The 22,508-nt window shown below is 34.0% G+C and overlaps 2 protein-coding genes across 3 annotated transcripts; one reads left to right on the forward strand and one right to left on the reverse strand.

Annotated features, from left to right (window-relative positions):
* Nucleotides 1–6,498: 6,498 nt before the first annotated feature.
* On the forward strand, nucleotides 6,499–11,869 carry LOC146949610 (ubiquitin-conjugating enzyme E2 35). Its single transcript, XM_085745560.1, has 8 exons — nucleotides 6,499–6,654; nucleotides 7,069–7,096; nucleotides 7,750–7,836; nucleotides 9,066–9,124; nucleotides 10,641–10,682; nucleotides 10,762–10,835; nucleotides 11,338–11,435; nucleotides 11,553–11,869. The coding sequence occupies exons 1-8, from the start codon at nucleotides 6,619–6,621 to the stop codon at nucleotides 11,588–11,590; spliced, it is 462 nt and encodes a 153-aa protein (XP_085601686.1). The 5' UTR covers nucleotides 6,499–6,618; the 3' UTR covers nucleotides 11,591–11,869.
* A 4,577-nt stretch (nucleotides 11,870–16,446) lies between these two features.
* TTL1 (tetratricopetide-repeat thioredoxin-like 1) lies at nucleotides 16,447–20,462 on the reverse strand. Of its 2 annotated transcripts, none has more exons than XM_085745562.1 (7): nucleotides 19,224–20,462; nucleotides 18,749–18,944; nucleotides 18,432–18,625; nucleotides 17,985–18,318; nucleotides 17,673–17,877; nucleotides 17,533–17,574; nucleotides 16,447–17,249 (listed from the first exon to the last, which is right to left on the reverse strand). In XM_085745562.1, exons 1-7 carry the CDS (start codon nucleotides 20,129–20,131, stop codon nucleotides 17,212–17,214), a joined length of 1,917 nt encoding a protein of 638 aa, XP_085601688.1. In that variant the 5' UTR covers nucleotides 20,132–20,462; the 3' UTR covers nucleotides 16,447–17,211. The 2 variants fall into 2 exon arrangements, with proteins under 2 accessions (XP_085601688.1, XP_085601687.1); XM_085745561.1 differs by having other exon boundaries at nucleotides 17,468–17,574.
* Nucleotides 20,463–22,508: the final 2,046 nt, after the last annotated feature.

The raw sequence follows: 22,508 nt of genomic DNA on the forward strand, positions 1-22,508 counted from the left end.
AAACTTCAAAGAAAGAACTAAACAAGTGTAAAACTATATCAAAATTCACTCATAAAATGCAAGAATCATGCAACCTATAATTCTTATATTCCAATGTAAAATTTTTTAAGATTTGGAATCAGGTTTTAATACAAGAAATAAGGCAACATGATGACCTCAACATTTACAAAGTAAATCTAGATATTTCTTGCATTTATTCATACACAAAGGTAACTTGTAAAGCAAGTAAACAATTACAAATCACACACATGCATCAAAACAGTAGCAAAGTATTCACAAAATCAATCAACATACATCATCAACATTATCAAGAATTTGAAATAGAAATTAGACAATTTTTTTATGAGAATTTTCACATAAAATCAAGAAATGATGCAAGAAAATACAAGAATATTTTTTATCAACATTTTCAGAAAACAAGTTGCTCATAAACATCACAAAAGTCATCAAGAATGTGCACAAAAATTTGTAGAAATTTCCAAGTAATTTTGAGCATATACAGAGGTGCAGAAAGTAAAGAAGTGTGGGAAAATAGCAAAAATCAAAGGAAAACACAGGATCTGCACAGAATAGGCCCAAGCCCAAGGTAGAGACGGATCTGGTGAAGGCACAAGGATCGTTGGATCGATCCAATTGGATTGGATCCAAGATCCAACGCTCAAACATGCGCCAACACACAGATCAACACATCAAGCCATGGGAGGGTTCACAGTAGCCGTCAGATCAAAGATCTAACGGCTCAAGCAGAAGAGGAGCATGGTAAACGGAACACACACGCACACAGGATCAGGCATGGCATATATAAGCAGAAATGTGAAGAAAACCCTCACAACTCTCACTTGCTTCTCTCTCTACAAAGTTCTTAGAGAGAGAGAGTCTGCAGACTCTCTCTTCTCCGACCTAATGCCGGTCATCTTCTCCAACTCTCCGACGCAGTGGCCGGCGGTGGCGCCGCCGCGTCGGAGCCTCAAGCCGCCCAGATTCATGACCTAATTACTTATTTCTAAAGATCCTTCTCTCCTCTATTCGAATCAGAGGCTAGTTTCTCGAGGAAACTCACGAATCAACGTAGATCGGACTTTTATCTTACGGCTCTGATGCTTTTTTTTGTTAACTCTTCTTCTTTTTTCTCTTATTCGAAAGATTCTTGCAAGAAAGTTCTTAGAGTGTTCCGATCTACTTTGATTCGTAGCAATAGCACATGTACGAAGCTAATGCTCTGGATTTTCGAATGAAAAAGTGAAAAGGAAAGGAAAGAGAGCTTGATACCTGTGTTTTAGGTTAGAGATGTGACGAACGAAGAAGATTGTGAATTCTTCGATTGTTCTTCTTCTGATGAACTTCGTATTCTTTCTCTTCTTTGTGAATTCGTCTTGTTTTTGTGAAATTGATGAGGGATTTTGTGTTATGTGATGCTTCTGATTCGGTTAGGGTTTGGATTTGATGAGGATTGATGAATTTGGTGATAACCGAATTCGGTTAGGGTTTGAAGATGATGAACTTGTTCATCATGTTCTTGAGTTTTTTCTGGATTTTTGTGGTGTTTGATTCGTGGAAAGGAGAGAGAGAAATGTGATTGTGTTGTTGATGATGTGTAAAGAAGTGAATGGTTCTGTGATGGGTTGGCCTTTTATAGGCTGACACATGTATGGACTGGACCAATGGATCAATGACATGTGGCATAACTAACTCTTGGACTAATTGGGACCTGACACGTGGCACTGGACTATGACTTGGACAAAAATGGACTAAAAATGCAATTAACTAAACTAAAGGGATTAAACTGCAATTTTTAACAAAAATGACTTAAAATGAAAATTAAAAATAAAATGAATTAAAATTAGTAACCGGAAAATAACGTAAAGTGAAACGATTAAAATTGACAAAACGGACTAAAACGAACCAATGGCCTAAATGAGGTACTTTAAAGTAACCTCTCTCTGCCGAAATTTCGTGTGAAATGAGCAAAACGCCCCTAGGGCTAAAACGACTGGAAATGACTCAGATGCAATTTAAAATGGATTTTTAACAGGGAATTGAAACAAAAGTTTATCTAAACCAACTTGAAAGACTCAGAGACAATTTTAAGAGTTTAAACAGAGCTTTGACACATGAAAAGACCAAAATGCCCCTAGGGGCAAAACTGACTCAAAATGACTTCAAATGCAATTTTTGGAAAGGGTTTTGACATAGGATGGAAGCAAAGACTTATTCAGACTATTTGAAAGGACTCAAACAAATTTTTAAAGATTGAAAGAAATTTTGACATAGGAAATGACTAAAATGCCCTTTTATGTGAATTTTGCAAGTAACATTGAAATAAAATGCAGAGAAAGATGCAATTGATCAGAGATAGTTCAAATGGCTTGAAATGCAAAGAAGAAAAATTGAGTTAGTATTTTTAGGTCCAAAATTAGGGTATAACATGGATGTTATGATTTATTTTTTGTAAAACATTACATGGTAATTTAGTAGTTTAGATACAATGGTAAAAAAAAAGGATCATTTTGAATTTTGCATCAAAAACAAAAAGCATGATATCCTATCAATTGATGCAGTACAGAAGCGTATGTATAGGGTAGCAATCCCATTGTTGAATTGTGATTCAGAGCTGAAAACGGAGCTTGCATTTTAGTAATAGGTTGAACACATCGCAGTGCTCCAATAACATGCCTTCTAACCGAGTAACCGCGAACAACAACTTGCAACTTCACTACCTTCTTTCTCTTTATAAGTGCTCTCTGAACCAAATATCCTCTATTTGAAGCCTGAATGATTATCACAGCAGATTCCGAAGGATTGAAATCCACCGTACGTACTCTCAATTTCAGTGATAACCTTTTCTGGCATCTCCGAGCATGCATTGGATTTGGAGGATAACTGCGGCTTTTCATTAGAGAAATTTGTTGTACAAAGATTCTCAACAATAGTAGGATCAGCTGAGGATTGAAAAGTAACACATGGATATTCTGAAGTCTCCTTATTTGCCAAAGACGTGGTCTCTGTTGTTATCACAATATTGTTGTCTGCTTACCAACTGGAACAAATTAATTGACTTACCGCTGGCAATACCAACACCAGGTGGCTTATCACTAGCAATATTAACATCAAGTGGCTTTTTTTATCGACATTTACATTATGACACCTTAGAATATACGTAATCAAAACATAGTGTTTAGCAATATCTTTAACCGTCTTACGTGAGTTCCCTCTATTCTAGAATCATGTCTCAAAAGGTCAAACAAGGAGTAATCTTTGGTGTAACAAAACGGACAACGATATATTGAGTCAGATTTTAAACCTGTAGTTATCATCCTTCAACTTGTTGTAATATCCACGTTCATAGTATTTCAAATCAGATTCACAGGTATTTTCTGATTTTCGGTGCATAACAATAGTAGGGTTGTTATCACGAACCCTAATAACTGGAATTGGTTCTCCTCTCCTGTTTGGATTTGTTCTCTTGTTGTTGTTGGCGTTGTTGTTGTTGTTGTTTTCGTCAACCATAGCTATCAACACCACCATCTGATATGAAAGAGCTTTCATGTCATGGTAAGAGCCGCGTTTATGCCGGCAAACTCTGCCCTCGTCATAAGTTGATCTCTCATGACTGATCAAGTTATGAAAAGAACAGGAGAAACCTGCTCTGATGCCAACTGAGCAGTACGGTAGCGCGGGCTACCAAGCGCTAAACCTAGATTGAAAGGAAACAAGTCTGCAAGCAACAGACTTGTGAAAATAAGGTTCTGAAATCCACCAGAAATTGAGAGAAAATCTCGAATAATTTTATTGAAATGAAAAAGTGTCTCGTAGACTGCATAATGTTCTGTTTAAATAGCAAAAGAAATAACAAACCTGTGGGCCGAAATAAAATAAAACAAAATAATAATAGAAACATAAAATACATAATGTGTTAAAAAATCTATTAATATTTTGCAAGCTACATCAGAACAGAGGTACGCAAAGGGTGACACTAAAACACACATACCAATCCTACCAAAATTACATTCTAATTCCGCGCTCTTTCTTAGCCTATCCTACATAACATTGTTGACATAGATGCGTCCATGTTCAAATACATGTTTGCATTCGAATTCCAAAGCATCACCAGCTTTGAATCCATTGATTTCACAGAATTGGTGCCATCCTGAACCAAACTTCACGCATTCACCATCATCTTCCGTTACCAGTTCACAATCAGTATTATAACTCTTTGGTCCAAATAAAAGAAGATTCTTGTGAACACAACCCCATATATAATCAACAATCTCTTTGCGCAGTATCTGCTTAATATAAAATCAAAATATCATTACAAGTTAGGCCCTACAAATCAATAAATATCGTCATCCAGACATTATAGAATTGCAACGGGATCAGGTGTTTACCAACTGGTAGGTGGATGTTGTTCCAAGTGTAAGGGAAACTTGAAACCTTTTTCGCTCAGGTTTTGTACTTAAACTGTGGAACAGCGGAAAATTGAATGGTTGTGCAGGTTGTTTCACAACAGAAATCAGGAAACTGTTTTGGCCCTTATAGCTGAACATTACTACGTGATCTGCAGTCAATTTGTAAAATGTCCGCAGTTTATCCCACCCAACAGTCAGCAAGGGTCTCGCATAAGAAGTATTGAATCTGACATGGTGTGTGTTACGATCCACATCACCCAGATTCCATTTTTTTTGCCTAATTCGTCCTTGAATTTGTTATAAAACTTAGGGTCTACCTCCCCAAATACCTGTGTAAAACAACAGCAAAAAATACACCATATGACACGCACAATTAAAATCACACTCCAAACAAAATGCATAACATAAACTATACTCGAAATGCATCAAATAACGAATGTACAACGTCTGGTAAAATATCAAAAACATCTGTCCTTTTGTACACACCGACAACGAGGGAAGGATGACATATAAAAACAAGTTTTAAATCATTTCTCAACACACTAAATTGGATATCAATATTATGATTGATCACGTTTGTTCCAATGATACTACTCTATCTAACCAAAACCAGCATACAATAAACAAATGAAAGAATTATATGTAGAGAGCATGAAGAACCTAACTTAACCATGAAGAACCTAACTTAACCATGAAATGGTGCAATTAGACCAAAACTAGATTAAACAATATCACGGAGACATTAAGAGTTTTCCTTCTCAATTATCATCTCCTTCCTTATTTTGAATTAAGCTACATGTGAAACTAGGCTACATACAATGAATGACATCTTCAACAAAGGGAGTTTCCATGCAAGGACATGTTCAATAAAGCCTCATCACTCACCAGTGCTTAGCCATAAACGAATATATAGTCTAGGGTTTTTACAAACCATAATGTTAGAATTTTACATACTGAAACAAGCATTAAAATCTTGGTTCCTATGTGTTCCAGCAGCTTAGCTTAATGCCACTGCATGTCTATATCTTCAATCTACTAAATCATGAATACATATGACTTTATAGCATACAAATGTTTATGGTCGGGAAATTAGCAATAAATAACTATTCTTACCTCATGTTTATGGTCGATGATGACCGATGTGAATGATACTTTTTGGGAAAATATGAATTCCACAAACCAGAAGGGGGTTAACACAGTGAAAGAAAGAAGCGTACTTAAATATTGTGCCCTCTCCATCTACCACTAACAATTAATGGTAACAATTAATTCATATTTTGCTACTTAGCCATGATTTGTTTATGGCTAAACTTGAGTTGAGTCTTGTATAAAAAGCAATAAACCATGGTAACATGAACTTAGCCACATAAATGCCGCCTGACTAAAGAAAATACACGTCTCACTACCATGTCGGCGTTCGTTAACTCAGTTTAAATGCAAAAACCAAAATTAGCGATGAAAAGGTTTTTGAAACTAAAACCAAATTAAAAGGATGAAATTTCGAAATAAAAACCATTTACTTATTTAACCATTAATTAAATTCATAACAATAAATCTTTTTACAAAAAATCATAAAATAATTCTCTAGGCAAAAGCAAAAGTTGTATAAATATTTTTTTAAATGCAAAAACCAAAATTAGCGATGAAAAGGTTTTTGAAACTAAAACCAAATTAAAAGGATGAAATTTCGAAATAAAAACCATTTACTTATTTAACCATTAATTAAATTCATAACAATAAATCTTTTTACAAAAAATCATAAAATAATTCTCTAGGCAAAAGCAAAAGTTGTATAAATATTTTTTTAAATGCAAAAACCAAAATTAGCGATGAAAAGGTTTTTGAAACTAAAACCAAATTAAAAGGATGAAATTTCGAAATAAAAACCATTTACTTATTTAACCATTAATTAAATTCATAACAATAAATCTTTTTACAAAAAATCATAAAATAATTCTCTAGGCAAAAGCAAAAGTTGTATAAATATTTTTTTGGGACTTATTGAAAAAGCAAAAGTTGTATAAATAAATAAAAAACTTATTGAAAAAGAAAAAAAAAGTTGTATAAATAAATGACACAATAGTAGCAAGAGAAGCGCATTTTCATTTCCCTTTGTGAAATTCTACTACGCGTTAGTGAGAGAAACCTTCTTTTTCTCTCTTCTCTCATCAACCCTCAAACCCCTATTGCGTACTTTGCAATCGACCCAATAATGGCTAACAGTAACCTTCCTCGAAGAATCATCAAGGTTCGTTCCTTTCAATTTTCTTCTTAAGATCCCTTTTTCAATTTCTATGATCGATTCGTTTTATCGATTTCTAAACCTAATTACTCTAAATCTTGTGTTTATTGTGTAACTTTTTCTTTCGATTATTGATTATCACGTTGATTATTAGCTTGATTGAACGTAAAATTACATGTGAAATTAGGGTAGATTGATTTTTTTTCAGTGGAACTAGCTTAATTTCAGTGATGATTACAAAATTAGGAAAATTAAAGTGTTAGATGTTGAATCGGTGATTCAACTTTTTTTTTTCTTTTTCTGATTTGATCTTTGTTGATGTTGAATTTTAGTTTTGAATTGTTTTTATTGGTTCTGTATTTGAATTTGATTTGATTTTTGTGGATGTTTTGATAACTAGTGTTTCTTTGATCTCTTCAGGAAACACAGCGTTTGCTCAGTGAGCCAGGTATTGTCTTATTCTCATCCTTCTGTAGTGTAGAAGGTTTCACTCGGTTAATTGGAAAGTGTTTGTTGTGTGGTTTTTATTTTTTGTGGTTTTTGTTTTAGTATAGTCTTTTGCAAGATACGTTATGGCGTAATTTGATTCATGTGCGATAAGGCTTTTGGTTGTTTTTGTTATTTTCTATGATACCTTGAATTTTACCCTATGAAGCACAGACACGAAGACACAGACACCGATAACAATTAGAGAAAATGACACCCTTTATTGTAATCATATCATATGTGTTGGTTCGTATCAGAACGATAGGTTTCCGACACCGGGACACGCTTAATCCGAGGGGTATTTGTGCTTCTTAGATTTTACCTTGGTGTGTATGATTTATGTTAAATCAGTGTTGTTAAATAGCTGCGCTATAGAGCTATATCACAGTGGAAATTGAATAAATCCCTATTTTCGTGTTATATGGTAGTTACGAAAAAATGTTGTCAAATAGTGGCTACAGCGCCGCTATTCCATTGCTGCATAGTGGAATTTCCTGCGATCCGCATTGAACAAACCGTTATTTCCCGTGATCTGCAGTTGACAGCACTGTGCATGTTTCCTTGTTTTGTTTTGTTTTGCTGTGTTGATTTATAATATTTGATCTGATGATGCAGCGCCTGGAATTAGTGCATCCCCTTCGGAAGACAATATGCGGTATTTCAATGTGATGATCCTTGGCCCAACTCAGTCTCCTTATGAAGGTAGCGATGACCCTAACAACTTGGTTTTACACCTTGAAATGCGTATTTTGTGTTTATCTTTGATAGAAATGGGATATTAATTATTTTGGGGCTTTTGAGTAAGTGTATTATTGTTTTCTATAAAAGATTTTTGTCTATTATGCAGACTTGTTTTGGGAATGATTCTGAAAGGAAACTGCTTTTATTTGTTGCCATGATATTTCTAATTCACTGCTTTTTTATCTCAAGTTGAACATAAACTGTTCGACTCTACAAACAGTCTATTAGTTATATGAAATGTTATCCTGTTAATAATTTTGCGAGGCAAACGATTTGATTAATGAGGTGGGCATAAGAATATTTGGATCTCATCATTATAGTCGTTAATGATTAAAGAATATCTGCCTGTCCTCTTCTCACAGATGTCCTGTCTTCTTATCATGTGTTTAACTTTAACCCTTGTATACATCTTCTTGAACTATTTTCTTTGAAGTTCGTTATCTTGGTCCACATTGTTAGCCCTTATATGCAACCTAGGCGTTATATATTTTTACCATATGTACATGTCACAGTCGTGTCCCATGTGTGTATACTTCTATGATCATTTCTAGTGGATTATTTGATGAGCTTATTTCTCATATGTAACTCTTTTGGTGCACCAAAAAGACTGGGTCAAACACTAGAATTTAGAATAGAAGAGCTAATAAGTTACTGGGTCGAATAAATGGATATTTACATACTCTAATCTTTGTTATTGTGGGTCATCTATTATACTCATTTTCGCATCATATTTGAAAGTCATAATGTATTATAGATTTGTATGGAAATTGATGCATGAGTTATGGCACTTGGTTGGAGTGGGATAAACAAGACAAGATTATACTCGCATCACCACTTTTCCTTTTCATGAAGTTGACGTATTATAAATTTTGACTTTCTGAAGGGTTTATCATCGAGTGTAGAGTGCACCCTGCAGTTCAAATATAATGTATAGTGTGTCTCATTTTAACTTGGGTGAGACTTGGAAATACATTTGTATGGAAAGGAACTATGTGTTGTCTGTGAACACTACGCGTGTGTCTCATGTTTGTATGCTTCTCTGATCATATTTTAGGGTTTGGAAAGGAATAGATTACTGAATAACAACTAGCTTGACTATACTGGAATTTTTTTATTCTCTCCTACCTCTCCTCATAAAAGAAAGAAATCTCAAGTTTACTGATGTGCAAGTGTTTTGTTTCCATTACTAGGGGGAGTTTTCAAGCTAGAACTATTTTTGCCTGAAGAATATCCAATGGCTGCTCCAAAGGTACTTAATTTAATTGTTGTCATTTTATTTTCATCTGTGTTGTGATATTATTTTGGTGTTAACTGTTAAGTTTCTGCTGTGTTCCTGTCTACCAAGAAGAAATGACAACATAATTATAAATTATTTTCACCTGTAAACTTTTTTAAGAGTTTTAGAAAAAGGTTGTTCCTCTTTATTTGTCGTTTTCAAAGTTCAATGCAACATCAATTATTGTTTTGTCAATAATACCCTTAACTATTCACTGCAGAGGGAGAAATAGGTGGAATAAGTCAATAAATAGTTAAGGGTATCATAGAAAAGGACAAATAATTCCGTCAAAAGTAACAATTTACTGGTCCTCTTGGCATGTGTAAATAACCTTAAAATGACGGCTAAAGAGAAACAGATATATTTTTCATGTCTTTGTATCTGATGATCGATGTCAAACTTATAAAGGCCATGGGACGAGATATTCTGTAAATTTGAAATTAATTGCACAGATGCACAGTCTTGTGTACACACTCACCTTGCCCTTCATATCTCCCCCTTTGAAACTGATGCAGCGAGAAATAGTAAACATATTTAATTAACTGTCTTAACATAGTTTTCAAAATTTTAAGATGATGAATAATTTGAGATAAGTTGATGTATTAAAATTGTGTGTGAAAATTCAATCAGCTAGCTTTTTACTTATAAGCTTTCAGCCAAAAAAATAGCTTCTCCGGTTAGGAACCCAAGAATTCTAATCTTCAAGATTAGAGAAACGGGTAAAACAAACTCAAATAGATAAAGATAAAGATTGCACATGGCTGAAGAATTTCTTATTTGTGAAGTGAGATTGAAAGTGAAGATACAACAGGTATACAATGATGATGATAACCTTACACACCAAAGGAACACTCATTTCATACCAGATAATTCTCTAGTCACAATTTAAGTATTAAAGCTATCTTTCCCCTCTGCCGATTGATGGCTATTTAAAGACTTCTATGATTAACCAAAATAGCAACTCTTAACAACCACCTAACAAACTTACCAAATTACAAACTTGTACTAACTAAATCTTAACTACTCTAATCATCTAATATTCTATATTCGAACACTGCCATTTGTTAGATTGTCCAAATAGAGTCACAGTATGTGTTTCTTTTAAAATGAAAATTGAAAGATTTTCTTGATAAATTGGGATGGAATATAATAATGCTCAATTTCTACGTGGTCTGGGATAATGTTGTGTATATTGAAGCCATTACTACTTCCAGGGTTTAGGAAACGACAGTCACAGCTATCGTGTATCTGATAGGGGTTTACATTTACGAAAGAGGTCTAGTAGGAGGTTCTTTTTATTTTATTTTTTAAGGATAATTTAATCATGCCTCCCTCAGAATTGTGGATTGTTTATTATTTTTTTCTTTCTTTTCTGGCTTTGATTCTTGTGATGATAAAATATGATATGATAGATTTGGAGTGTGCATTTTTTCTAAAAAATTCTGTAATAATTCTTATTCCTAATTCAATCATGCCTTGCTTCTTCCAGGTCAGGTTCTTGACAAAAATATATCATCCTAACATTGACAAGGTATGCTTTGCTTTGCTTCCCTTGCCTTTCTTTTCTTCTTTGATGATAAGCTTTTATAAAAGTTTGAAATTCGATGCAGCTTGGCAGGATATGTCTTGATATTCTGAAAGATAAGTGGAGTCCCGCCCTTCAGATTCGCACTGTACTTTTAAGGTATATTTAATTTTCACCTTTTACTCTAGTGGATTAACTTTTTGCTGGACCAATTCATTTCCTGAAAAACTGTAGTTAATAGATCATATGTGAAATAATTTTTTTATTTATCTTAAATCATTTTTAAAACTGTAGTTAACTCAAGTGGATTTGCAAGCCTCCAAATTGAACTTTTTTGAAATAAATGTTGTATGTATCTTAAATCATTTTGTTGAAAGAATTTTTCATGTTGGTAAAGTTTTATGGGAAAACAGATGGTTAAATTAACTTGTCAAATAGACATTTTTTAAACCATAAATTATCTGGTTGAATGCATAATTGATTGTGGTGACTTACTCAATTTGTATGCGAAGGTTCAGCCGGATCTTACTTTTGATTTCTGAGTTACTCTTGCATATACGTAACATTGTGGAAAGTCGGTTAAAAATGAAAAATTAACCAGCTGTGTATTGGATATAATGTTTTATTGATAATAATGTAAATTTTGTGGGTCCTATTTTAGTATTCAAGCTCTTTTGAGTGCACCAAACCCAGATGATCCTCTTTCTGAGAACATTGCTAAGCATTGGAAATCTAACGAGGCTGAGGCTGTTGAGACAGGTATGATCTCTTCTGCTAGCATGATTACATCAAAGTTTTTTATTTTTTAATGATAGCATCAGACGTGCTATGTGTATATCCTCTTATGAAAATGGTGCTTATTTTTTAAATCTGCAGCCAAAGAGTGGACCAGATTATATGCCAGCGGTGCTTGACAATTTGGTGGATACTTTTGGTCTCAAATAACAATAGTGGAAGTGTATGCTATTAACTATCAAATTGAAATGGAAAAATTTAGAGGAATTGTCTAAACTATGTGGAGTCCATTTTCCTCTTATAGCTTCCGGTTACATGTTTATTGCTTTCTATCTTCCGGAAGCCGTCTATTGGAACTTGTATGAATATATGGATGTTTTATGTGTCAAATTTAGAACATGGTCCATCTTCAACTGCTAAATGTAATTTTGGATTCTCAACTCAAACTTTTTGAATAAGCTTTTCCTTTGGTTTGTCCACATTATCATGGATTTGGCTTGTCTTGAGTGAAGAGTACCCTTTAAACGGGTAGTGTGAATCATAACAGAAAAATCTAACGGTTGTATTCAATAATATTCTCAGCCATGAAATTTTTCAATTATCAATTATAACTTGCATTTTATCTTTCAATCAATTTTAATAATCCCACTTTCCTCAGAGAAGTCAAATCCATTATACCCCGTGAATCCATGTTTGATGTTTGGTTGCAAAATAAAGAAACTATCTTAAAGAAAGACGTTTGTGTCCAATCGGTAAAGGATGGTTGTGTTTTGTGAAGAGACTTGGACAAAAAATCAAACTTATGTTTCTTTCAAACTTATGTTTCTTTCCTTGTTTGGATCATGTGAAAAAACTTGTTTGAGGCCTTAAGTGTCTATTCCTATATCAGATCGATAATTGGCCTATTTGAGACTTTTTGTTTTTAATTTGAATTGATGGAATTGATTAGGCTCTGCTTGGAATTAGTGTTTAATGTGAAGTTTGGAGTTTACTGTTAAGTGTGTGATTCTGTGATGTCGTTACGTATCAATTGCGTCCAAAACGTGCATGGACGGTGATCATCAGCAATTACATGACTGTCATGATATTGACACCTATAATTCACTTAACTGCCTACAAATGTTCTGGTCCATAGAAGAAATCACATATTGAACATTGAGGGCCATCCATACGATACAATCTTGCTGGCTAAGGTCAAACTTAGGGAGTTCATTTTCGTAGGTTTTGGCGTTAAGCATATTGTTTCGTTCAATGTACGTGGAAGCCTAAAGTCAATTTCAAACAGATAAGTCTGAACCGTTTTTTAATGTAACATGCTAAAATATTAAGTGTAGGACATCTTTTAGTACATTTTCTCTCAATTATGGGTCCTTCTTTAGTGAGGCTTAAAACAAGTGTTTCAGTTATTGTTCAAAAGTCATTTAAGCTTGGACCCATAGAGGAACGACGGATAATTTTTTTTCACTGAGATAGGTTAAATTGTTCCTTGAAATTGTATCGTAATACACTTGTTTTGCACTGAAATATGTTTTTCTCATCGTCATTGAAAATTGCTTTTCCACTTCATCTATGACTACGTGTTTTCCATTTTCCTCTTCATCAATTTGCATTCTCTTGAAGTTGGATCTTTTAAATGATTTTTATTTGTAAGTTTGTTGAGGACGAAGCAGATTAGTTAGTTCTCATACTAATCGTTTTTAATTTGTGTCATATGTATGACATCAAGTTGAACAATGTCATTCTAATGAGGATAAGCACAAACCTTTGTAAGATTCTCTGCTTTACACTTTCCAATTTTGGGTTCACATCAATGTCTATCATCTATCAACTTTTGTTGATGTTTCAAAACAAGAGACATACATCTGTTTGGGTTGTTGGATGCTTTCTCGTATACATGTTAATTTAGTGGTACCTGCCAGCAAGGTGGACGGAGCGGTGGGGGTGGTGTTTCCGTTAATGGGGCAGAAGGACGGATAACGTGCATCATCTATTACAATGAGATTGGAAGGGATGGTGGGGGAGTGCATCGTAGGTGAATTCGGGTGGAACGTGGTGGTGATAATGGTGAGGATGTATCATAGGTGAATTTTATATGGAGCCATTGTTCAAAGCTATAGTTTTTTTTTTTTTCACAGCTGTTGAAAGCTATAATTGATCCTATATTATTAGGTGCATGAATAATAGTAAATGGGAGTGAATGTGAATTGTGATTCATTCACTTCTTCAAGTACATAAAAATGACATGTAACAAAGGTTATGTCACAATGAAAAATTTGAAGTACAAAAGGTTCAACCAGCTATGACAAACTAACATCATGGATGACATACACAATAGTAGGACGATATTGAACCCTTCATACAATAATACATTACAAGCCATCATTAGTTTTATGGAAGAGGAGAAGAAACCAACATAGAAAACGACCTTCAAAACATCATGTCCATAGTTCAAAACTAAACTAAACGACACTCTTTTCTCTTCTCATCATTCTCTTTCTTCTTAAAGTCTATAGCATGGGAAACCAAACTAAATCTTGATGCTACAACAGCTATATTTCCTGTTTCAGCTTCATAAGCTCTTTTAATTATGTTGTCGTACATCGTACGTATGGTACAGTAACATACATAAATAATTTTGAATTAATCCAATTACTAGCTATTTATAGAATTTATTATTATTTTTATTTATAAGGTTCCATTTTTGTGTGTTGGGGCACAAGACATTAGGCATAGGCATGGCAAGTCACTTTCTGTTTGCTGTGTCCTTTTATGAATTTTCACTTTACAGCGCACGTGTGGCCCATGTGATGCACCATCGCTTGTTGGTTTTAACGGTTGGATTAAACACGCCGACACATTACATTACATATGCTTCTTAACTTGAGATATACAAGATTCCACGACATTGAATTCATCAAAACGCTCCTCACCCTCAAACATGTCTAAAATTTCAACATTGTTAATTTTCTCATTTCACCTTCTTGAAATTCTCCCCATGTTTATAAGTAATAATTAAAAATTTAGACGAGTTGAATCTCGATGACTTGCCATAGTCAACCATAACGGCAAGAACTAAAGAGCGTTTATATAAATATTTGTATATTCATTATGAACCAACAGAATTCTCATATTGACTTATGGTCAACAAAAACAGCAAGAATTAAAGAAAACTTACAAAACTTATTATATCAAGTATTAACTAACAAATTCTCATATCAACAGTTAAATTTAAACTTACATCTTATAAAATGTACGAATTTATCAAGCGAGTCAAACATTGGTTGACTTTATGCTTTAAACATGGTCACCGAACCTTTAATTTTAAAATTATTATACTCCTGCATTTGGCAAGTCCTTGTTATAGTCCTATATGCCACATTAACACAAAATTCAACCTTGAAAATGGAGCTAAGGTAGGTGAAAAGCATAATACCTTTAGAACAAGTTAATTCTGATCATTGGTCACATAATAAGGGCTACTACAATTAAAACTCATATGGCCAAAGACCTTTCTACAGGTCCACAAAGAATGGCAATTAGCTATATAAGGTCCCACCAATGAAGGTAAGTTGCCTTGGAGAGGTGTCTTAAAAATACAGTTCACATACAGAGCAGCAAATAGCGGCACATCAAAGACCGACCATCACCACCTTTTGGAGTCTTTCTTTAGGGTAGGTGGTGAGATGAAAGTGCCCTCATTTGAAAGATAACAACTTATTAAATGCTCACAACCCCCACTTCATGTCTCGCACAAATTTTATTATATGTATTTTGCTTTTGCACCATCTTTTAGCTAATTAAACAAGATTTTTTTTGTCTTAACCCTACAATGGAAGTCCTTAGTCCTCTAAAGTTCATCGAAAAAATAAATAAAGTCTGATCAATAATTATTTCAGTTATAATTCAAACTCGGGTTTTAAGAACACAAATATCTATTATTACTCTTTCTTTTTTACTTTAGTTTTTTTCTTTTTTGGTAGATAAAAGAAATAACAATAATCAATGAAAACATAGACACAAATGAAAGATCCGGTGTTCAAACCTCAATCCCGACATCCGACCTAATAATTTCACCATTTATATCATTTGAGTTGGAGTGTGTGGACTTACTTTACTTTTTGACCAATAAGTATTTTAAATAGTCAAGATATAATTAATCAGCACCCTAAAATCTGCCCAAAAAGAAATCTTCAACCTCAAGTATATTAAGATAATTTAATTTTGAGATTGTTTATACTTAGATTTTACTTGAAAAATATAGTCAAGTATTTACATTATTTGCATTGAAAAGTATTGTTTACCATACAAACATACACAAGTGATTATTCAAAATGTAGCTAGCATAAAGTTAAAAGTTGAGAAACACAAATATGAAATTAGTAACATAAGTACGCTTGCTTACACACCCAACACCTTGATATGAAATTTTTAATTACATTTGAGAAATATAAAAGGCAACCACTGGTTATTAATTATTAATTATAAGTATAAAATTTTCTTTTGATGTGTAATTATAAGTAAATGATTTAGTGGTCCACCGCCCAATCCAATTATTATTTATTTTTATATTAAAAAGGACAGTGTAAAAAGATGTAGTTATGAATTGTATCAACCACTACCACGCCACTCCCCTTCAATATTAAACACAACCAACCTTCATTTAAAAACACATGTACCTTGCTTTTAGATGTCAAACATAACCATAAAAATGCCATCAACTTAAATGCTATAACCAACTATTTCCAATCCCAAGACCCAGTCACACAGCTCTTTCAACCTTTGCCCAATGCACACATGACAATTCCTTCTCAACACTCCATCACTTATTTATTTATTTTTGGAGTATATCACTGTGTATGTGTTTTGAATCGCACTGAATTTGACAAAATCAGCGTGACACCATGATTTTGTTGAAACTCTAAAGTGTAATTTTGCGTAATCAAGGTGACTGTGATTTTGCCATACTCACTCGAAATCCAAACATGCCATGCCATGTATGGTTTCAGTTTCATACAGTAAATAAAAACAAATAAAATTTAAAAAAAATAGGAACTGAACTTTTATTGATTAAATGGCCAAGACAGAAAGGGGTAAAGAAAAAGAAAGAAAAAAAAAGAAACAATACCCCACCCACCACTTAACCTATCTCCCCTCAAAGGCTTCCATTGTCAAGTGTATATATCATCACATATATACATGTACAGAATTACAGATCCCCCTCTATAACTAGCACAACACCTTCCACTCCCTTTTGTCTATATCTCTATTTTTCTATCTTAAAAAGCAATTTAAAATCTCATATGAAATCAATTGTACAGACATAACACATTTTTTTACCTTAAAAAAGAAACTGGGGATACAAGAAAATTGATCAAGGGAGTTGGGAAGAAACATAGGAACATATATGGAACCATAGAGCAATGAGGAATGAATGAATAAAATAAAAACTCCAAAAGGAACTTGACTACTACCTCTAAGGTTCCAACGGCATTCAATGATGCTAACGAGATTATTGTCTGGTTTTTTTACTATGTCACAGGTATCGGGTGGTGATAGTTTCATGGTGGGATCAAAAGACTGGAAGAACTGTGGGGACTAGTAGAGAGTTTAAGTAGCAGTTTGGGGACCGTGAGAAGGAAAAATGCAGATAGGACAAGAGAGAAGTATTACAAATGATGATGAATTCTAAATGCTGTAATGCCTCACTGAGTGTTCCAACATGTCACGACTAGGGCATATGATTTCCTTCACTCTGCTTCCGTTTTTGTATATCTTGAAAGTTGGTACGACTCTAACATTCTCAGCAGTTGCAACTGTCGGGTTTTCTTGAATATCCACCTTTGATCAAAGGAAAAAATGCACACATTAGGCAAGTTCCATTTCAATATCACTCATTTACAGGCAAAAAGAACACGTGCATGTTTGGAATCACTGTGAGTTTGAAGAATCAGGGTGACACCGTGATTCCGTTGAAAGTTTCAAAAGTAAACATTTTTCGAAATCACGGTGACACACAGTCAATCCAAACATGCACGTAGTGAAGTCAAAAACACTACCTTGAGGAAGTTAATAGATGGATACCGACCACATAGTGTATCCAAAAATGGTGATATTTGCTTACATTGTGAGTTAGAAGCAACTTCAAAATGGACAACAGAAACACCTGCAAAATAAAGAAATAATAATATCATGAGAATAGAAAATTAACAACAGACTAAACTCAGTTGCAGAAGACTCCTCTTTAAACAACATTTTAATTACCTGGTAAAGATATTGCAGATCTAAACTGCTCAAGACCCGATACTTGTTCCACTTCACCACCAAATTTTAAATTATATACTTCTTCTCCACGAGATTTCTTTAGCGCAACTTGTGCATGAAAAAGAGCTTCAGCAACTTCATTATCATTTGGAAGTTCTTTTCGTAAGACCTCATAATCTTTTACTGCTTCTTCCCACCTCTCCAGCTGCATTTGGAAAAAAAAAAAAAAAAAAGAGAAGATTATATTATCAATAAACTTCATCACAAGTCACAACAATATGGTATCATAAAGACCGGCAAAAGACAATTTACCTTGCTGTTTGATGTAGCCCTTCGAAGAAGAGCTTTTGTATAATGTGGCTGGATACGTAAAGCTTGATTAGAGTCTTCGATTGATTTTTCCCATTGACCAAGCTTAAACCAACACGCTGCTCTATTGCAATATAGAACAGAATTTGAAGGGTCTAATCTCAAACCTTCCCCGTATGCCGAGCAAGCTTCAGTGAACCGTTCAGATTTAAAAAGATCATTTCCACGAGCTCGAGCTCTTGCCACCATCCTTACATTGTTAACCAAAACAGCAACTTCAAGATTTCGGGAGTCAATCTGGCTCGCCTTCTCAGCAGCTGTGACTGCATTCTGAAACCTGCAATACATCAATCATCGATCTTCACTCTCCAATCGAAATCATTGCCCCCTTAGGATTTTCCAATGAAGGCTAGTAATACTACGACTAATACTAATAGTGTCTAAACTCACCTTCCCAATGCCATCTCAATTTGAGCTTTGACAAAGTAGGAATAAGCTTCCGAGAGCATCCCAAAAAATCTTGCTTGAGAAGATGTATTATTACTATTAGCACGTGGCTCCGATTTCGGAACATGTAACAAAACTGATTCTGCATCATCAATTTGATGTAGTTTCAAGAGGGCTTCTGCTCTACACATAAAGAGCTGTACATTCAATTTCCAACAAAGTTCAGACATTTCATTTCATATACACATTTTCATATATAACATATTCAACTCAAATATAACACCTCAAAACAACTATAAAAACAAAATCATCGATAATACCTGAGGAGAAGAATCAGCTCCAGCAGCAACAGAAGAATCAAGTTCCCTCAGAACACTTTTCCAATCTCCTACTCTCCTAACATCTGCACATTTATTAATATGCTTTTCAACCATTTTCAACTTCTGCATCTCTGTCGGATCCGGTGTTAATCCCGGATGACAAAGGTGCTTCCTAGCATTCTCAACTTGTCCTAACCTGTCACACCATCACTTCTATCATCAAAACCATTCCATAAAAGGATCAATGAATGCAAATCCAATTAATCTACAACATCATCATCAACCTTAACAATGTCAATCAACATAACAAACAACAGATTCAGATTTAAATTCCAAGAACACTAAACCTCAAATTAAATCAAGACTAGAGATTTAACAACAAAATTAAACACTAATAACATAATTCAACAAAATGGGCTAGATCCAACCAATGCAAAAACACACTTAACAAATCAAACAATCCATGATTATTCACCTGATGAAAAGAGAAGCTAAACGATGATGAGCTCTAGAATAATTAGGATCCAATCTAACAGCCTCTTCACATTCCTTAACAGCTTCACCTAGTCTTCCTAAACCGGTCAGCGCCGCAGCGCGGTTGCTCCGGTAAGAAGCACTCCCCGGCGACATCGAAATTGCACGGTCATAAAGACTCAATGCATCTGAAAAATGACCCTTTTTGTAATGCTCATTCCCAGCTTTCTTCAACTCTTCTGGATCCACACTCTGCACCCCCCTTTTTCCTAAATCACCCCCAATGCCACTTCTCATACTGTTACTCTCCATCTTCCCGGTGACAACTCCAACACCACCACCACGCATTATACTACCATGACCATAGTTCCCAGTTCCAGAACCAAGAACATCACTTCTCGAACTCCGATTCGCCGCCGTCATACCGGTTTTCAAGATCCTCCCGGAAGGACAAATGTTTCCGGTAGGAAGAACATTCAACGGCGGAGAGTTCACCGTTTGACCCGAATGTAACAACCCGGATCCTGAATTGGATCTCGTATGACCCGGTTTCGTTCCTCTAAGATTCCCATTAGATCTATCCGCAGTCGGAGAGTTTTCACTCGAACCAGAAAGTTCACCGGAGTTACTGTTATCTTTATTCGGAGCTGAATCGGATCTTTTGGAAACAGGGTTAGACCCGATTCTATTACCACCACCACCACCGGAGAAAGATCCAGAAGAACCTGAACTACTACTTACCGACGGTCCGCCACGTGTCCTCAATGGTGAAACAGGTGAACCCAGATCGAGTTCACGGAAATCCGGTTTGTTAGCTTCTAAAGTGACAGTTTGACGAAACCGATCGGAAAATTGGTCTAACTCCGGTTCAGGCTTTTCTGGTTCGGGTTTTTCTGGTGAATGTGACATTTTGTTGATTTTTCCGAAATGGGTTTTGTTGAAAGATTGAATCTTTAATAACTCTCTCTGATAACAGAAGAAAACACAAAGAGAGTGTTAGCAATGTGTGTAGTGAGTAGTGAAAAATGGGTTTGTTGAAGAAGAAGAAGGCATGAAGAGGAAGAGGAGAGAGAAAGGAAAGGGGATGGGGATCTCGTGAGTGTTGTTGTTGTTGTTATGGTTTTAGAGAGAGAAAGTAGAAAGAGTTTTTAGAGAGAGAAAGAAGAAGGAAGAAGAAGAATGGAGAGAAAGAGTGAGCTTTTATTTTCTCTCCTTTCCTTCTTTCTCTTCTTCACCTGCTGCTTCACGAGACAGATTTCACTTCCTTCTATCTTCATGAACTTTTTCTTTTTTTTTTTATTTTATTTATTTTCATTTTTCAATTATCATCCTTTTCCTTTTTTATATTTATATAATTTTATTTAATTATCATGCATCGTCGATATAAAATTCTTTAGACGACTTAAGCAAACTTCAATGCTTAATGAACGCTAACAAATTTGTTAACAAATCATCCATCAAAGAGATAATCAAACAAAAGGAGTGGGACTTATGTTTTTACGTGGTTAACTGGTTATCTGATAATTTGTTATTAACTGAGTTAACCTTCATCGATCGTATAAACAAGTTTTATAAATCAACGCACCTTAGTCAATAATGTGTACTTTGATATGACTTTAAAAATTATTTTTATAAAAGTCAAATGTTTATATTGATCTGATAATTACGCGAGAATGAATACGTAAAAAAAGTCTACAAAATCTAATTTTTTTGACAATATCAAAATTGTTAAACTGAACGTCTTAATCTGATTTTAAACTTGGTACTTTATAGTATATGTGTGTGTGATTTTCAGATGGTGTTTGTCGTTTCATTTAAGACGACAAAATATGTATGCGAAAAAAATGATAAAGGTATGTGTATTAAATATAAATATTTTTTTTAGGAAATGTATTAAATCTAAATAAATATATTCCTTGATTTATCATGATTTAATTTTTAATAATTAGTTTTGTTTTTTCTTGTAAGGTGAACAGTATTGTCTTCTTTTTTCTGTAGTGTTTTCTATTTTCTATTCTACTACCTCTAAAATAATTTGGTATTTTTATATTGTTTTTTTGTTGAACCAAGTGTCATCCACATTCTCTACTCATCCTTGTGGCCAAAGCCAATTTTCTCATTCCCTGTCATTTCTTCATTTCCTTAGCCACTTGTCCTTCTTCTTAATTACTCTAACAAACTAGATAAGCTCTTCTCTTTTTTCATTTTTTTTTTTTTGGTAATAATAATTGGTTTATTTTCTATGCAAGGAATTTTATTTCCTTGTTCCCTCACAATTAAAACTCATTTATTGTATTTCACCAAAAAAAGATACTACTCATTAATTTCCTAACTCATAAAAATAATGAAGATTCATTGCTTCTAATTCCTCGTAAATCACAAAAAAATTAAATTAGATTTTAAAATCCTTGTACAAAAAATAAATGAAAATATTTTTTTTCTTCTTTTTTTGCTTTTTTTTGGCAGTACAATTTTTTTTCAATTTTGACATTGTGGTGACAAAAAACGGTCCAAATTAAGTACCATGTTTTTTTTCTTTGAGGCAATTAAATACCATGCTTGTCAACTAGTTAATGTATATGCGGTGAAAAGGAAAGTCACACGGTCACACAAGAATCTTTTGACAAAACAATGGTGATTACTAATAATCAATGTATTAATCCATGAGTTAATAAGCAGCAATTAAGGTCTCTAAAATCCCAAATAAACGCCATATAAAGTAATTAATGCCTCCGCATGGTTACATTTTATTAAGGTCTCTAAGAATCCTTTGCTAAATTTTTAAAATGGGTTTAACATAGATATGGGTGATTCTTGTAGAAGAGCTAAATGGATTTCCCACTTAGTTAAAATGTCACCAGGGGTGTAACGGTTCGATTTAGATTGGTTTTTAGTCAAAAAAATATCTGAACCGATGAAATCTTCATCGGTTTGGATTGGTTCGGTTTTCACTGTTTTTCAAAAAAGAAACCGAACTAAATTAATCGGTTTGGTTCGGTTTGGATTGGTTCGGTTGATCGGTTTATTTAAAAATACAATTAAAAAAATTATATTCTCACAAAATATTTCATAGATCTTTGTATAATTGTATTTCATATTTTGTTTTTTCATGTTCTCTATTTTTCAAACAACTTTTTATAACTAACCTTACTCTATATTTCATACATATGATCCAAGATTCATTCATCCATCATTCTTGAAAAACAACTTCATTAAACTCAAATATTTCAATCATTCATGATTCATACATGCATCATTCATCAACAAACACAAAAATTCCAAAAGA

This window comes from Medicago sativa, chromosome 2 (assembly GCF_051527215.1).
Source record: "Medicago sativa cultivar Bolivia chromosome 2, Bolivia_mono, whole genome shotgun sequence".
Lineage (NCBI taxonomy): Eukaryota > Viridiplantae > Streptophyta > Magnoliopsida > Fabales > Fabaceae > Medicago > Medicago sativa.

Bases quoted from the DNA above. Each gene is read 5' to 3' on its own strand.
- TTL1 (XM_085745561.1), bottom strand. From the start codon at position 20,131: ATGTCACATTCACCAGAAAAACCCGAACCAGAAAAGCCTGAACCGGAG. The intron at 17,878-17,984 runs GTAAATTGTCTT...TTCCAAATGCAG, and splicing joins GGGCTACATCAAACAGCAAG to CTGGAGAGGTGGGAAGAAGC. The intron at 17,575-17,672 runs GTAATTAAAATG...TTTATTTTGCAG, and splicing joins ATCTGCAATATCTTTACCAG to GTGTTTCTGTTGTCCATTTT.
- LOC146949610 (XM_085745560.1), top strand. From the start codon at position 6,619: ATGGCTAACAGTAACCTTCCTCGAAGAATCATCAAG. The intron at 6,655-7,068 runs GTTCGTTCCTTT...TGATCTCTTCAG, and splicing joins TTCCTCGAAGAATCATCAAG to GAAACACAGCGTTTGCTCAG. The intron at 7,837-9,065 runs GTAGCGATGACC...TTCCATTACTAG, and splicing joins AACTCAGTCTCCTTATGAAG to GGGGAGTTTTCAAGCTAGAA.